The following is a 17,231-nucleotide window of genomic DNA, read 5'->3' on the forward strand; positions in this document are numbered from 1 at the left end:
GATACATGATTTATGGGCACTATGACACATTTACGCTCTCAACAGTTCTGCAGTGTTTAGAACTAAATTTACTAAGAAAGAAATCCATGGCTAGTAAAAGTTGACAGTGAGAAATACAAATAAAATTAGGCAACAGAAATGGAAAAAGGGAGTCCTGCTGCTGTAGTTGTTATGAGTTGGGCTACTAATTGCAAGATCAGCGGTTCAAGACCACCAGCCACGTCAAATGGAGAAGATGAGGTTTGTGATCCTGTAAACAGTTACAGTGTTGGAATCCCACACGGGCAGTTGTACCTTATCTTATGGGGTCATTCTGAGTCAGAATCAACTCAATGGCAGTGAGTTTGGAGTTTGGAAAGTAGAAAGAAATTGAACACAATGAAAGGGAGGTATGCCATGTTTTCAGAAACTGGAACGGAAAGATCAAAGAATTTTCCCAGACTTTTGGATGTCCTCTTGTACACACTTACAATTAAAAAGAGGGGGGAAAGCCTCCATGATCAGAAATATGATAGTTAAAGTCAGAAAAGTAAGCTCAGTTATCTATGTTGTCTCATCAGCTCAAAACACTATTTTTAAGAGTCATGCAAATATAATCCCAACATGCAAGGCAGCTCTTCAAAACCTGTTGATTTTCTGGTGTATCCCATCACACTGACCCTGGGTAGCTCTTACCTCCACTTTCTTTGCTTCCCTGGTAAAACCAAATTGAGCAATGTTGGCCCCTAGTGTCCATTGAAAAATGCATACCACAAGGGAAGACTATACAGAGAATGGATATTTGCTTTAATACTGGGCCCATAACTTATTGTCTAGGATCTCTGAAAAGGGATAGGTGTGAATTCATTTGCAGGAAAATAAACACACTCAACACTTTATACGTTCCTACACCACAAATCTGAGTTCCAAATGACCATTGATGCTAGTGCTTACAGTTACAGTATTTAGAGAGCATGAGGACTTTTACTTCCTCGAGAAATGAAGTCTTTTAAAAATATATGCAGCTTTGTGTTTCTGAGGAAGCCAAGACACATGAGCTCCACAGACTGAAGCCGCACCTATTTCACTTAATAGTGTATTCCTGTTTTACAGGCCAGTACTAATGCATAAAATATTTTCATTAAGTTAAAACAAAGGATGCCACTTTTACCTATTGTTTCCAGGTTTTTAAAGGTTTCTATCATCACATCTCTGTAGAGTTTCTTCTGAGCAAGGTCCAGCAAAGCCCACTCTTCCTGGCTAAAGACCACCGCCACATCCTCAATGATCATTGAGCCCTAAAATATCACAGACATTTTGATAAATTAAGCAACATTTTGAAAAGGAAAGCAAAATATCCCAGTGTTTAGAAAAACAAAGGGCGAGGTTGAAAGCTCTGGGGCAGTAAAAGTGTCATAAGTTTTGTCATGAGATTCTGTGTTCTACATAAGTATAATCTAGGTTATAAACATCAGCATCAGTCCATCAGTATGTTCACTTTCTCACTGATTATATTTTACCTAAGACTTACACACCCTAATTCAACATCTACAGAGTTTCACTGAAACCAAATGGGTGGTCTTTCTTATTCAGCTTTCAATAAAGTCAAAACAGAACACATAGCAGAAATTAAAGAAATGACTTCATTTAAACCATTACTTTTTTATGACTGAAACATTACATATATTCCATAAGATCCAGCACAGACAACTCAATAAAACTAGGCCAAATGAATTATCCACAACTGGCAAACACAGCAAAATGGCCGTTTGCTTTCACTCATCACAGGAATGAGAGAACAAGGGTTCTATACAAACCCAATGGAAAATGAGTTGGTTACAGTTTCCTTAACACCTCTGGTTTTTGCAGCTAAAATTAGGCCAGGGGCTGAATGTGGAACAAACTATCAACTGTTCATAAGTAAGTTCAAGTAAAAGCCAAATAAAATTAAAATAAGTCCACAAAAGCCAACATGCAGCCTTGAGTTTATCCCACCTAAATTCTGTGACCATCTCAAGAACAGATTTGATGTATTGGACACTCACAATAGAAGATCCGATGGACTGTGAGAGGACATCAAGAACAACCTTCATGAAGAAAGAAAAGAAGTCATTAAAAGACACACAAAAAAACCCAAAGAAAAGATCATCATGGATCTCAGAAGAGATTCTGAGACTTGCTCTTAATTGTAGAGTACCTAAAGCAAAGGGAAGAAATGGTGAAGTAATTGAAGAAATGAACAGAAATTTTCAAAGGGCAGCAGGGGAAAACAAAGTCAAAAAATGAAACGTGCAAAGACCTAGAGTTAGAAAGAATGTCTTGAATTGAAAGAACTCAAGAGACAATTCAAGCCTTAAGTTGCAATTCAGTATTGATCGTATGATGCAGGAAGCATCCCAAGAAAATGGAATGAACATGGCGTCACTATACCAAAAAGCTCTCGTGTACATTCCACCAGTTCAGAAGGGAGCATCTGAGCCCAAACCAATGGTGCTGAAGGGAGAAGTTCAAGCTGAACTGAAAGCATTCGGCAAAAAGTCAAGGCTCCATTAATTGAGTGAATGCCAACGGAAATGTTTCCACAAGAGGATTAAGTATTGGAAGCACTCACTTGTCTGTGCACTCAGTGTAAAGAAAGATCACCCCAACAGAACGCTCAAATTATAGAACAGTATCATTTGTTTCATATGAAAGTAAGATGAAAAGATTTTGTTAAAGATCATCCAACAAAACAAATTAAAAAAAAGATCATCCAACTGGTTTAGGGAGATTCAGAAGAGGGCATGGAACAAGGGTATCACTGCTGATGACAGAGGGAGCTTGGCTCAAAGAAAAGGATTCCAGAAAGGGGTTGACTTGTGCTTTATTGACTGTGAGTTCTTAACAAACTGTGGATCACCTAGGAAATAATGGCAATTCCACAACACTTCACTGTGCTCATGTGGTACTTTTACATGGATCAAGAGGCAGTTGTGTGCACATGACAAAGGAGTACTGTATGGTTTAAAATCAGGGAAGGTGTGAATCACGATTAAATCTTCTCACCATACTTATTCAATCTGTCTGTGGAGCAAATCACCAGAGAAGTTGGATTACAGGATGAAAATTATGGCATCAGGATTGGAGGAAGGCTCTTTAATAATCTACAATATGCACACAACACAAACGTGCTTGATAAAAGCTAGGACACCTTGAAGCACTTGCTGAGGAAGATCAAGGCTGCAGCCTTCCGTATGGAAGAAAACCAAAGTCCCTCATCAGGAGAAAGTGAGAAAAAGTTGAAACGGTGCAGGATTGTGGTGCTTGAGAGGAATGTTGAAAGTTATCAAAGACTGCCAAACAGATAAGCCCATCTGTGTTGGAAGTACAGCCAGCACTCCTTAGAGACAGGGGGGACAAGAATTCATCTTACATACTTTGGACATGTGGTCAGGAAAGACCAGTCCCTGGAGGACACCATGCGTGGCAAAGTGAAAGGGCAGTGAAAGAGAGGCAGGCCCTCGAGGAGACGGACACCGTGGCTGCGACGATGGGCGCGGGAATAGGAACAATTGTGCGGCTGGCACGAGACTGCAGAGCTTTGTTCTGTTGTGCAGAGGGTCATTCTGGGTCAGAACCGACCCAATGTCACCTACCAATAGCGAGGAGACGAGGAGGCGACAGACCTACCTGCTAATTTAAAAATATATATCCTTTTGGAGAATTATGAATTTTTATATTTAAACTACCTAGTTTTTAAAAACTCAAATTATTTCATCCTCTTCCTTGTCACTTTCATAAAGAGATGCCTTGGCGAGTAAAGTTAATAAGAGCTCATGTGGGAAACCACACGAGAACCCACTCGTCACAATTCTTAAACCCCAAGACCCAGGACCACTGTACAGTGGTTACTATGGACTGCCCACAACGAACACACACTCTCGCAGAAAGGAAGTCTCATGTTCAAACCCAACAGAGCACTGCCTCTTCCGAAGGAAGAGTTTCAACATCTTGTTCTGCTGATTGAGAGGTGAAGATCCACACTTTAAAGCGACTGCAGACATGGTAATGTAATCAGCGTCACCAAGTAAAGATTACGAACATTTTTCAGTGAGCAACTACTCTTATGCAGACTTCTTACTGTAAGGAGGAAATCAGTTTTAAAATAAGCTAACATATACATGGCTTGCTTTCAAATGTCCAGTGACCCTAGGAGACAGACACGCACACAAAAAGCCCTAGAGAAGCGTCATGCCAAGTGCTTACAGGTCCAGCTCCTGGAGGGCGCACAAGTTGGACTGGCCGGGCCTGACAAGGGACACCCCGCTCTGTGAGCCTGACTGCTGCAGCCTCCTTCTTCACTCAGTGCAAGCCTGCGAAAGTGAGCAGTGGATTCGGGAAGGGAGATCATGCCTCTGGCCAAGAGACAGGTGAAGTGAGCTGTGTCATCTCTAATCGGATGGTGTCCGGATCTGATAGGGTCACAGCAAAACTCTCGCTGGCATGAAGATCCGAAACTCTTCACGACTGCACCTGCGATTTCTGAGAAGTCATAATAAAAGTTTCTGAATACACTGGCTCACTTGTATGTGATGACTCTGATTAGCAGGTGTTATTTCAAACTCAGTTCTGAGTAAAGTTGGAAAAAACTAATCAATCAATGTGAAATGTTGACCAGGCAGGCTACTGCTAAGCCAGGGTCATACTGCAGATAATCTGCCCATGAAGTCTAAATTCAGGACCATGATTCTGCTCATGAGGGTACACAGTGTTCTTATTCTGGCTGTTCTTCTACAATAACATCATGGGGGAATCTATAGCTTCTCAGGAGACAGAGGAAACATTCCATTCAATTCAGAAAATCCAGAGCAGCTTCTCCTGGTAAATCCATGTGTCTCAGAGAAAACTTCTTCCCTTCAGAAAACTAACCGTGTGCCTACATCTGCTTATTAAAATTAATATGGTATACACTGATAGGCAGTGTGCTCAAAGTTGGTAAAGCAGTAAAAACAAAAAATACCTGAAGTGTCTAATGAATACAGGCTGTAAGTACTTTTTTGGGGGGTAAGTACTTTGAATGTGAACAGTAAATGTATACACACACACACACACACACACACACAGTGCTAGGCCAGGTTGTCCAGAGACAAAACCAGTGACACTCATATGTACAAGCAACAGTTTTATATGTCAAGAAGTCACCTCGTGTCAAGAAGGCATCCCAACCTAGTCCGACGGAAGTCTGCAGTCCCGATGCTGTCCTGTGCTCGTGTCAGACTGACACAGCGAGTGGCAGGCTGATGGCACAAAAGAAAGAGGCATCCTGGAAGGTCCTGGCCAGGGGCACAGGGACCTATGACTGCAAAGTCAGTGGAAACATGGCAGGACGCTGACAGCTTACAGGCTCGCACGGCCACCTGTGGGATCTCAAATCTTCCTCATGTGGTGGTGACCCCCCCAATCATAAAGTTATTTTCGTTGCTACTTCATAACTGTAATTTGGCTACTGTTATGAATCAGGCAAGCCCTGTGGAAGGGTCGCTCAACCCCCAAAGGGGTCACGACCCACAGCTTGAGAACAGCTGCCCTAGAGGCAGACCAAGTGCCAGCAAAGCACTGCTAATTCAAATGGACATGTAACTTCAATGGCCCCCCGGGTCAACAGTCTCCTTCACACAGAGGCCAGAGGAACTAGAAAATGGGATCACATTAGAAAATCCTGAATAGAGTGGGTAAAAATACAGACCAAAAATTATAATCATAACGAGGGAAAAAGCTTACTGGTCAGAGAGAAACTAGTGGAACCCTGCAAAGTGAACAACCAGCATGTAACCCAAGCAGATTTACACTGAGTAACGTAGCGCCTGGGATGCAATGATATTAGCAACAGAACCAAGTTTGCTAAAACGAATGACCACGCTTTCAATACTGAAAACTGGGAAGGAGAAGCTGATGATTTGGCAGACACTCATACCCACTTTACGTGCTCAGTGACTCCAACAAGCCTACTGCACAGACACAGGCCTTAAAGGGCTCCACTGCCTTCATGTCTGGAAAAGGGAAACACACTGCTTCTGCTCAAGAAAATGTAAGCTTTCTCACAAGGTAAAACAAAACCAAACACCCAAGTGCATGGCCTCCGAGCAGACGCTGAGTCACAGAGGCCCTCCACAGGGTTTCTGAGACAGCGGGCTCTCATAAGGGCGGTGGTCGCCTGGTCCTCGTGCACAGCAGACGCGGAATTGGAAAGTGGCCCTACTGTAGCAGCAGCATCAACACAGGCATTTGGGGTCAAATAAAAGCGACCTGGAAGCTACAAAGAGAGCAGAGTGAAAATAAAAATCACAGGAATGAAGTAAACACAAATGGAGACTTCCAATTTCTGATGTGTAGTGAACATGGAACCCCTCGTTCCCATTTTCTGTAGAAAACCTGAGCACACGCAACTCTGAACACGGACATCAGCGGGCACGGTGCGGTCAGCTGCCATCGAATCAGTTGCGACCAGAGCGACCATATGTGCCCTAGAATCAAACACGGCCCGTCCTGCGCCTCCCTCACAACTGCTCTTAGGTGGGAGCCCATTGTGGCTGCCACGGTGCTGATCCCTCTTGTCCGGGGCCCGCCACTTCTTCACCCCTGACGTCCTCTCTAGGGAGGTCTCTCCCAACACGTTCAAAGTACATGAGCTGGTCTCTCCATCCCTGCCTCTAAGGAGCACTCTGGCTGTCCTTCTGCCCAGACAGATGTGTCTGTCCTTCTGGCAGTCCACGGGAATTCCAGTATGGTCCACCAGCACCACAGTTTAAATACATCAATTATTCTTTGGTCTTTAAGATTCCATGTCCAACTTCCACATGCACACGAGGCAACTGAAAAAGACCATGGTATGAAGCATACGGGGCCTTAAATAAAACATGTTTGAAAGTCTACCAAAACCTGCCTTCAACGGTGACCATTACGGAGGCAGATTTGAACTCAAAATGTCAAAACAAGACACGCTATTCATTTGAGGTATAAGTTGTAGCTATATCAATAAAAGAAAAATAAGAGATGCCCACCAACTGAGGCTCTTAAATCACTCAGAAAAAATTCTCCTTATTAGCAGTCAAAATCAATGAGCTAAACATTTACTAGAAGGCCAAACTAAAAAATGAAGTCAATGTATGATGAATTTTAAATCATGTATTAATTTACTATAATCCTGACTTTTTAAAACACATGCCTTAAAGCTGTGTTTTCGTTTTGTTTTTCCAGTTAAATGTATTACGTGTAGTTGAAGAACCATTACATCAGTGCAGTGACAGTATCCCAGTCAACTCCTCTTCTCCCGGGTATAAGGTTCTCTCTTTTTTCTCACCCACCCTCCTTCGGCTCCTCCCCCCGCTCCCCAAGGACTTCATCTCGCTCGGATCCACAGTCCATGGTCATGGAAGCAGAGTCAAGAGACCGAAAGATGAGCTGCATGAGGTAAATCTCCTGCACGAGGCCTCTTTAGAGAACTGAAAGCAAGGGTGTTACTTTGAGGGCTACGGTGCGTCTCACCGCAGCCAGGGTATTTTCTTCTTTTAAAAAACAATTTATTGGGGCTCATACAACTCTTACCACAATCCATACATATACATACATCAATTGGATAAAGCACATCCATACATTCCCTGCCCCAATCATTCTCAAGGCATTTGCTCTCCACTTAAGCCCCTTGCATCAGGTCCTCTTTTTTTTCCCCCTCCCTCCGAAGCCAGGGTATTTTCAATTGTCCCATATGCACGTGAAAGTTGACAAAGAATAAAGAAGACCAAAAAAGAAAATGTGTTTGAATCGTGCTGGTGAAGAACAGTGAAGGCATCATGGACAGCTAAAAAGACAAACCAATCTGCATTGGAAGAACTATGTCCAGGCTAATCCACAGAGGAAATTACAGTGAGACGTTGTCTCATGTACTTTGGACCTGTCAGAAGAGACCAGTCCCTGGAGAAGGACACCGTGCTTGGGAAAGTAGCGGGCAGTGGAAATGAGGAAGGCCTTTAATGAAATGGACGGGCACAGTAGCTGCACAATGGGCTCAAGCATCGGAACAACTGTGAGGATGTCATGGGAGCGGCCAATGCTTCGTGCTGCTGTGCAGGTGGTTGCCATGGGTGGAACTGACCAGAGCATGTGGTTACCATGGGTGCAACTGACCAGAGGACACCAAACAACATCCATCTGAAGCAAAAATCAGTGAAAAGTTCAGAAAAGTACTGACACAGACGAAAGCAAACAGTGGAGAAGTGAATAGAACCGAACGAAGGACACCTACCAAAATGCGACATGCAGGGTATCACATTCAAACAGCACACACTAGAAGAGGAAATATTCAACGCCAGAGGGCACGTGGAATCAACTTCCTACTGAGGAACAAGATTAAGCACTGAGGTCTAGGCCCAAAGCTTCAGGCCAGAGAGAGCAGGGCGCCTGAGTTAAATGTGGACGGAATTAAATGTCCATCCACAGATGCATGGATGAACATACAATGGAATACTGCTTGACTATAAAGAAAAATGAAGTCCTGACAGATGCTAGAAAATAAGCAGATCTGAGAACCTTATTCTGAATAAATAAGTCAGTCCCCAAAGGCAAATGCTTTATGTTCCCCTCCTATGAAACCGGCCGGATTTATCCATGATTACCAGGAATGTGGAAGTGCACGGACAGGGTTCACAGAGGGTTGTGTTCACAGTGGTGACTGGTAGGAGTATAGAAACCAGCAATGAAAACAGCTGCACAAGAGATGTAGTAACTGTCGCTGTATTATCGTTCCTATTTTTAAGTTACTGTTGAATCCATCGACAGGCATGCTAACCTGTGAGTGTGCAGTACAACGGCCACATGCAATTTCCAAAGCTACAACCCTGTGCGTGCAGGCCGCCAAGCACCCTTCAGAGGTGCCTGTGAATAGTTTCCAACCACAACATCAGGCGCTTAACTCTTTTCACCACACATTAAACGACACAAGCATAACTTGTTGAATAGCCCAATGTTTTGCTGTTATGTGTCTATTTTTCTGACTGTTAAGAGAGAATATTTCTTTAAAGGTTGAAGCAGAAATCAAAGATGATTCACAAACACACAAACAGATATGGAGGAAATTGATGACATAGGAAGTACAATTGCCTTGAAAGAAATGGTAAAAGAAGATATTCAGAGACAAGAAAAATGCTATTGATCAGAAAATCAGACCTACAAAAGGGAAAGCATTAAAGAATAAAGTTAATCTCTTTATCTTTCTTCTTAATTGATCTAAAGTTAACACTGTTCAAAATTATAGCAGTAACACTCTATTATACACTTTCACCCACCTATGGTAAAAAGAGCCTGGTTCGCTGCAGAACTCACCATATTGCCTTGCTCCAGCTTTCAGAAGTCAAGGGAATGTTACTTCTAAGCCCAAGAAGCCATACAGCACAGGGAGGGGAGTGGAGACAGATGAACAAGGCTTCCTTCACACACCAGTGTTTACGGGTGTGCAAGATGCTTGGTCCAGCTCCCCAGTTGCCTGGGACTACTTCTCACTGCACCCCACCGGAGACCTGGAATGGAGAGGGGTTGGGGAGGAGACAGTGCGGAGTAAGGAGAGAGAGAGTGGTGTCTAGCTTGCTCCACCCTGAGCATGTTGGCGGCTCCAGGTTCCGGAGCGCAGCACACACCTGCGATCTTCACGCAGCTCCTCATCTTCTTTATGGCAACGCGATGGAGGCCCTGACGGATCCCACGGCAGAAGAAGCAGCCAGGCCTGGGGCAGCGGGGAAACGCGAATCTGATTCTCTCCAGGTAGCCAGGGATGTAATGTTGAAGTGGTGGGCTCACCTGTGTAACTTTGTCCTACATAGCCCTTTTTCTCAATGAACTTATTACAGTTTCTTTCATTTGTAATTATATCTTTTTATAATTTTAATTTTATTTTCCCCCTTTTTAAATTAGGGGCTCATACAACTCTGATCACAATCCATACATACATCAGTTATGTAAAGCACATTTGTACATTCATTGCCCTCATCATTCACAAAACATTTGCTCTCCACCTAAGCCCCTGGCATCAGCTCATTTTTCCCCTCCCTTCCCACTCCCTCATGAACCCTTGATAATTTATAAATTATTATTTTGTCATATCTTGCACTGTCTGACGTCTGCCTTCACCCACTTTTCTGTTGTCCGTCCCCCTGGGAGGAGGTTATATGTAGATCCTTGTAATCTGTTCCCCCTTTCCAACCCACCCTACCTCCACCTTCCCAGTATTGCCACTCACAGCGCTGGTCCTGAAGGGATCATCCACCCTGGATTCCCTGTGTTTCCAGTTTCTATCTGTACCAGTGTACATCCTCTGGTCTAGCCAGATTTGTAAGGTAGAATTGGGATCATGATAGTTGGGGGGGGGGGGGAGGAAGCATTTAGGAACTAGAGGAAAGTTGTATGTTTCATCGTTGCTACATTGCACCCTGACTGGCTCGTCTCGTCCGAGACCCTTCTGCAAGGGGATGTCCAGTGGCCTACAGATGGGCTTTGGGTCTCCACTCGCACTCCCCCATCATTCACAATGATATGATTTTTCATTCTGATGATGCCTGATACCTGGTCCCTTAGACACCTCGTGATTGCACAGGCTGGTGTGCTTCTTCCACGTGGGCTTTGTTGCTTCTGAGCTAGATGGCCGCTTGTTCACCTTCAATCCTTTAAGACCCCAGACACTATCTCTTTTGATAGCCGGGCACCATCAGCTTTCTTCGCCACATTTGCTTATGCACCGTTTGTCTTCAACGATTGTGTCAGGAAGTAAAATTCTTTAAATCCTTTCTGATATACTTTTCAAAACTACTTTCATTAACCCTTTCTGATAAACTTTTCAAAATGACTTTCATGTAATACTGTATAGTACTGTATCATATGACTCCACCCTGTGTCTGTCAGTTTGCAAATGCCAGCAGAGCTTCCAGACTAATAAAAGACTACAAAGAAGAAAAGGCTGTCTACACTTCAGATGAATTAGCCACTGAAAACCTGATGGACAGAACTGTACCATTGCCAGCTACTGAGAACCTTAGGAAAGGAAGCAAAGTATTATCAGAAATAGTTCCAGAAGATGAGCCGCTCAGGGTGGGAGGCACTCACGACTGAGCAAGCGCTGCTGTATCACTTGGCTGACATGGATAAAGTCAAGCCTTTGGCATTTTCACTGGCTCATGGGCATGAATCAAAACGAGGGAAAAAACACAACAGCAAACTGAAATTAATAATTGGATCTCTGCACAAAATATGAATCTAAGAAATTGGAAGTTGTCAAAAATGAAATGGAATGCATTAACAAAGTCAACATTCTAGGCATTAGTGTGCTGCAATGAACTGAAATTGGCCATTTGGGGTCAGAAAACCATGATTTACTGCTGGGGATGACACGATCAAGAGGAATCAGGCTGCCTCCATTATCAAAAAGGACAAATCAAGATCGATCTTGAAGTACAATGCTATCTGTGATCACAGTATATCTATGCATGTTCAAGGAAACCCAATCAAGACATCTATTCGTCAAATTTATGAACTAACCTCTCTTAAGGTCATGATGGAAAAACTGAAGAATTCTACTAACCCTTTCAGTCTGAAACTGATCAAACTTGCCATCAGGATACGTTAATTATTGGACATTGGAATGCAAAACTTGGGAACCAAGTGTTGAAAAGCAGGGATGTTACTTTAAGGACTGTGGTGCGCCTGATCCAGCCAGGGCATTTTTCAATCGCCCCATACACAAGTGAAAGCTGGGCAATGAATACAGAAGACGAATTGTTGGATTTGAATTACGGTGAAGAATATTCAAAGTACCACAGAACCAACAAATCTGTCTCAGAAAAAATAGAGCGAGAATGCTCCTTAGAGGCAAGGATGGCAAGACTTTTTCTCATTCTTATCAGGAGAGACCAGTCCCTGGAGAAGGACATGATGCTTGGTATAGTAGTAGGCAATGAAAAAGAGGATGAGTTCTAAATGACCCGCTGCTGTTGCCTCCTCCAACTTGGCTCACGTTAACACCCCCCTCCCAACACCCAACACAAACACGTTTTCCTTTCTCTGCTTCAAGTATCTCTGACTGTGTCAAGGAATTATGATATTGGATTTTCTGCTGCCTCAGGGATTCACAAGTCTCCCAACTGAGAGGGTCTTTCACTGCCACCCAAACCACAAGATATCAACCCTGTAACATGGTGCATTCAGTTAAATAAAATTAATTTTCTGAATCTTCACTTCCATAATTTTTCAAGTAGTCTCACCTGATACACAATGACCCCAAAGGACAGAGTATAACTTCCTTATGGGTTTTTGGAGTTGGAAATCTACTGAGAAGGGACTTCATCTCTATCCTCTAGACTGACCGTGCAGCAAAATGACCAAGCTTCAATTTAGAAGCTCAATGCTTAACCCAGTGTGACACCAGAGTTCCTTCAAAAGGAAATAAAGTTGTGAAAAGCAAAGGTAGCATTCCATCAACATGTGCTTACATTCGTATAATAAAGGCCAATGTCTCAGTGACCAAGGGCGATACAGGGGACAGCACCGGAGACACAGTGTGGGAAATGCACCTGACCTGATCCCACCACACCGAGGCAAAGCACTGGGGGAGTGCAGTGCAGCGGAACAGCAAGGGAATGGAGTGGCAAGGTCCCCAGGGAATGCTGAAAGTGGACTCTGGGGCCAGGGCGTGGTACCCCAACAGACTGGACTGGAAAACACTCCTAAGGGCCAACAAACGATCCTTGAACTAACTACAAGCTTTTCTTTCTTGATGTGTTTTGTTTTGTTCTTTGTCAGTGGTTTGTTGTTGTTGTTTTGTTGTCTGGTTGTATACTGTTGCTTTGTTTTCCTCTGTCTTGTTTTCATGCATGTTATTGTCTCCACAGGTCTGTCTAAATAAGACAGGCTGGATGAACTATCTGGAGGAAAAACGGGACCAACAGTTCCGGGGGGACTTGGGATAGGGGAAGGTGGGGAGAGGTAAGGAAGTGGTGTTAACAAACAAAGGGACAAGGGAACAACATGGGACCCAAAATGATAGTGAGGGTGGGGTGGCAGGCCTGGTAGGGAATGATCAAGGGTAAGGTTACATAAAGAAGAGGTATAGCTGTAACCCAGGTGGGGACAAAGCATGGTAGTAGGACAGGAGGAAAGTCAAGGGAAATAGAGGAAAGAGCTAGGAGTCAAAGGGCATTTATGGAGGTCTAGACAAAGACATGAACATGCAAATACATATAGGAGGATGGGGAAATAGATCTATGTGTCTATATTTATAGGTTTAGTATTAAGGTGGCGGAACAACATTGGGCCTCTACTCAAGCACTCCCTCAATGCATGAATACTTTCTTTTATTAAATTGGCACTCTACGATGCTCACCCTCCCGACACAACTGCTGAAGCCAAAGCAGGTGAACAAGTAAATGTGGTGAAGAAAGCTGATGGTACCCGGCTATCAAGAGAGATAGTGTCTGGGGTCTTAAAGGCTTAAAGATAAACAAGTGGCCATCTAGTTCAGAAGCAACAAAGCCCACATGGAAGAATACACCAGCCTGTGTGATCACGTGGTCCCGAAGGGATCAGTTATCAGGCATCAAAGAACAAAAAATCATATCATTGGCTGCACACCTCCATGATACGATCGCCGAAGACAAACGGGTGCATAAGGAAATGTGGCGAAGAAAGCTGATGGTGCCCAGCTATCAAAAGAGATAGTGTCTGGGGTCTTAAAGGATTGAAGGTAAACAAGCGGCCATCTAGCTCAGAAGCAACAAAGCCCATGTGGAAGAAGCACAGGAGCCTGTGCGATCATGAGGTGCGAAAGGGACCAGGTATAAGGCATCATGCAAAATATATATATATATATATATATATATATATATATATATATATATATATATATATATATATATATACACCATAGTGAATGAAGGGGGAAGTGCAGTGTGGAGACCCAAAGCCCATTTGTCGGCCATTGGAGATCCCCTCATAGAGGGGTTTAGGAGAGGAGATGGGTTAATTAGGGTGCGAGGTAGTACCGATGAAGAACACAGCTTTCCCCCAGATCCTGGATGCTTCCTTCCCCCAACTACCATGATCCGAATTCTACCTTGCAGGACTGGATAGGGCAGAGGTTGTACACTGGTGCATATGGGGGCTGGAGGCACAGGGAATCCAGGGTGGATGATACCTTCAGGACCAGGGGTGTGAGGGGCGATACTGGGAGAGTAGAAGGCGAGTGGGCTGGAAAGGGGGAACTGATTACAAGGATCCACATGTGACCTCCTCCCTGGGAGACGGACGGCAGAGAAGGGGGGGAAGGGAGACTCCAGATAGGGCAAGATATGACAAAATAACAATCTATAAATTATCAAGGGATCATGAGGGAGGGGGGAGCAGGGAGGGAGGGGGGAAAAAGAGGACCTGATGCAAAGGGCTTAAAGTGGAGAGCAAATGCTTTGAAAATGATTAGGGCAAAGAATGTATGGATGTGCTTTATACATTTGATGTATGTATATGTATGGATTTTGATAAGAGTTGTATGAACCCCTAATAAAATGTAAAAAAATAAAATAAAATAAAGGCCAATGTCAACCTAAATTGACCTCTCCTGAAACCTGTAAGGTATTTAAACAAAAAGGAGAGGATGTATGCTCAGAGTGAGATCTGAAGTGAGACGTTAATTCATAAGACTTACCAAATTCTTATAGTTAAAAACTGCTCTCTAATTAGACAACATCTAGTGTAAAGCTCACGTTGGGCAATATTCTCATCTTGGAAAATACTGATTTCTTCTTGAATCTTTTGAATTCTTTATTAAAGAATTATAAATTTAAATCAGGTAGCTACATGTAAGCTGGACAACATAACTACTTAGGAGTTAAAATTAAATATATCCATTTTCTTCTACATGTGATTGTGACAGCTTATGCTGTAGTAATATACCTCTTGCTGCTGAGTGGAGATTACACCTAGCTGAGGTGAGGGACACAGAGCAAGTTCAGAGGCTGCTTCCAGAAGGTCCCCTCTCAGAGCAGCTTGCCTTAGTGCTCCTGGCCCAGTGAATGGATGCTGAAGCCACCTACTGATTGGCAGAGTCACGTGAAAACGGAATTAACCGCTCAGAGGAGAATCTCCAAAGCTCTGTGTTGGGCATGTTGGACACACAGTCACAGTCTACAGTGGGAAGGGTTTCATACGGAACCCAGTTGGAACCCAAGAGCCCGCATCTCATCATGTAGGCTGTTAACAGCGACCTGCCCATGAAGAATCACCCGAGATCTCTGAAACAGACTCCAATCCCACTTCTGAAAGGAAGAGCACACCTGGCATGGATTAGGCATTTCACAATGCCATCTGCTATCGTGGTTGTAACCTGTTTAACTGCAGGTGGCCTACGACCCATCATCATTTCCCTTACTGTCGTCAAGCCCAACTTAGTGTAGCTTTTCCCTGCCCCCATTTCAGTTCCTATGGAATCCTTGTTATTCAGAAGCAAATATGTTCAATGTGGATGAACAGATAACAGTGAGAATCCCATCTCCTCTGCCTCATCTGGTTGTTAGTGGCCCAAGCTAATTCCCTATGATTAGTTAAAAGACATCTTGAGGCTGTCCTGACTTTATTATTCTGTCTATTTGCTCAGGGTCCACAATGGCACACCTTGGTTATCCTGAAACACAAGGTAGAGTAAAACTTCTGTACGAGTTATCCCAGCATACGAATTCTAAGGCAGAGCGCATATCAGCTCAACTTATTCAAAGGACAACTGGGCTCCACCACCACACCCCGAGTTGGTGCTGTGTCCCTGCTCAGATCACCTTTCAACAGACTTCTTTTTCCCCTCTAACCTGGAGTTTGTGAATTGTCTCTGCTTCTCCATGAGAGGAACACTTGTTAGACATTACCTGGTTTTATCTCAGGGGAAGACCTTACTCGAGTCTGACCTGGGAAATTTTAGTACTTCTGAATGAAGACTTAAATTTGACAAGAAATAATGGAGTTGTTTGTTTGCCTAATTTCTGGTAGAGGTCACAAATAGGATGGGCTAGAATGGGCCTGTACTGGAAGAGTTGCTGTAAGTTAACCGACTGAAGGAACTTGTAAGTGGTCTGGGGAAGCTCTGGTAAGGCTAGCTTTCAGACCCTTTGAAGCAATTCTCTTACTACATCTTCCTTATGAAGAAATGTCCCTGTGGGTTCCTAAAACACCCGATCCGCCCTAGCGCACGGAGTGGTATTGGGAATAAAAGGCCGGTGGAATGAAAACCACCATGGACAGGGCCCAGTCCATGGGAAACAGCTTCAAAAACCGGTCAGTATACACACCGGCATTAGGGTGGTGCACGCCCACTGAGGTCTCCCCGTGGGTGAAGGTGTGATGATTGGGTGAATGGGTGTGTGCGTGCGGGAGGTGTATTTATGTCCGTCTGGCTGGCTGTTCTGGACTCGGCGGAAGACCAGGCCGAAGGATGGGCCCGGGATGGACAGCGACACGCGGAGACAAAGGGGCGCCCGGCGCGCGGGGTCGGGGCGTCTGGGGGCGCCGGCCCTGCCCGTCTCCCGCCCCCCTAGCCCCCGGGGACGCCCTCTGCCCGCGAGCACGCGCTCTTACCTGGAGACGCCCCGAGCGGGCGGCTGCACCCACCTCGGCGCCCCGCGGCGCTGCGCCCGGGCCCGGGGTCTCCCGGGGAGGGGGCTCCCAGGATGCGGGGGGCGTGGTGAACGGGCTAGGAGTATGCGGCTCAGAGGACTGGATGGAGCGGCCGAACTTTACCGGCCGGCGGACAGGACCAGAGAACGCTCACTTCCGCTTCCGGCGTCCTCGGTGCGCTGGCGGAAAGCTTCCGTGCGTGCACGAAAAGGGCTGTAACTTTAGTTTGCGGCACTAGGTAGTTCCGCCTTTGTTTGGGATCTGACCTTTCCCTCCTCCCCTGCGTCCCTCACTTTCCAGTTCCTTGGGAGAATCCACCCTCTGAGGTTGTCCTACGCCTCACCTGGAACCGTTTTAAATAATCTCTACTTATGACAGCATTCGGATATAAATGAGCTAATGTGTCCAAACATTTTTGGAAAACCTTTCAAAAACTGTAGTTGTTAAAGACAGGGAATATTTTATCGTTATTTTGTACAGTAACAGAACAAACATCTGTCTTGGAAGACAGTACAGTCAGAATGTCCCTTAAAGGAAAAGGACCATGAGAGTTCATCTTACATACTTTTGGACATGTTAGG

At 44.5% G+C, this 17,231-nt stretch overlaps 1 protein-coding gene across 1 annotated transcript in view; it reads right to left on the bottom strand.

The window, feature by feature from the left end:
• Positions 1-16,787, bottom strand: part of LOC142443066 (uncharacterized) — a 28,666-nt gene extending 11,879 nt beyond the window's left edge. The window contains 2 exon segments of the mRNA XM_075544679.1: positions 1,151-1,277; positions 16,612-16,787. Of these exon segments, the coding sequence (XP_075400794.1) occupies positions 1,151-1,271 (121 nt within the window). The 5' untranslated portion in view covers positions 1,272-1,277; positions 16,612-16,787.
• Positions 16,788-17,231: the final 444 nt, after the last annotated feature.

Source organism: Tenrec ecaudatus, chromosome 1 (assembly GCF_050624435.1).
Source record: "Tenrec ecaudatus isolate mTenEca1 chromosome 1, mTenEca1.hap1, whole genome shotgun sequence".
Lineage (NCBI taxonomy): Eukaryota > Metazoa > Chordata > Mammalia > Afrosoricida > Tenrecidae > Tenrec > Tenrec ecaudatus.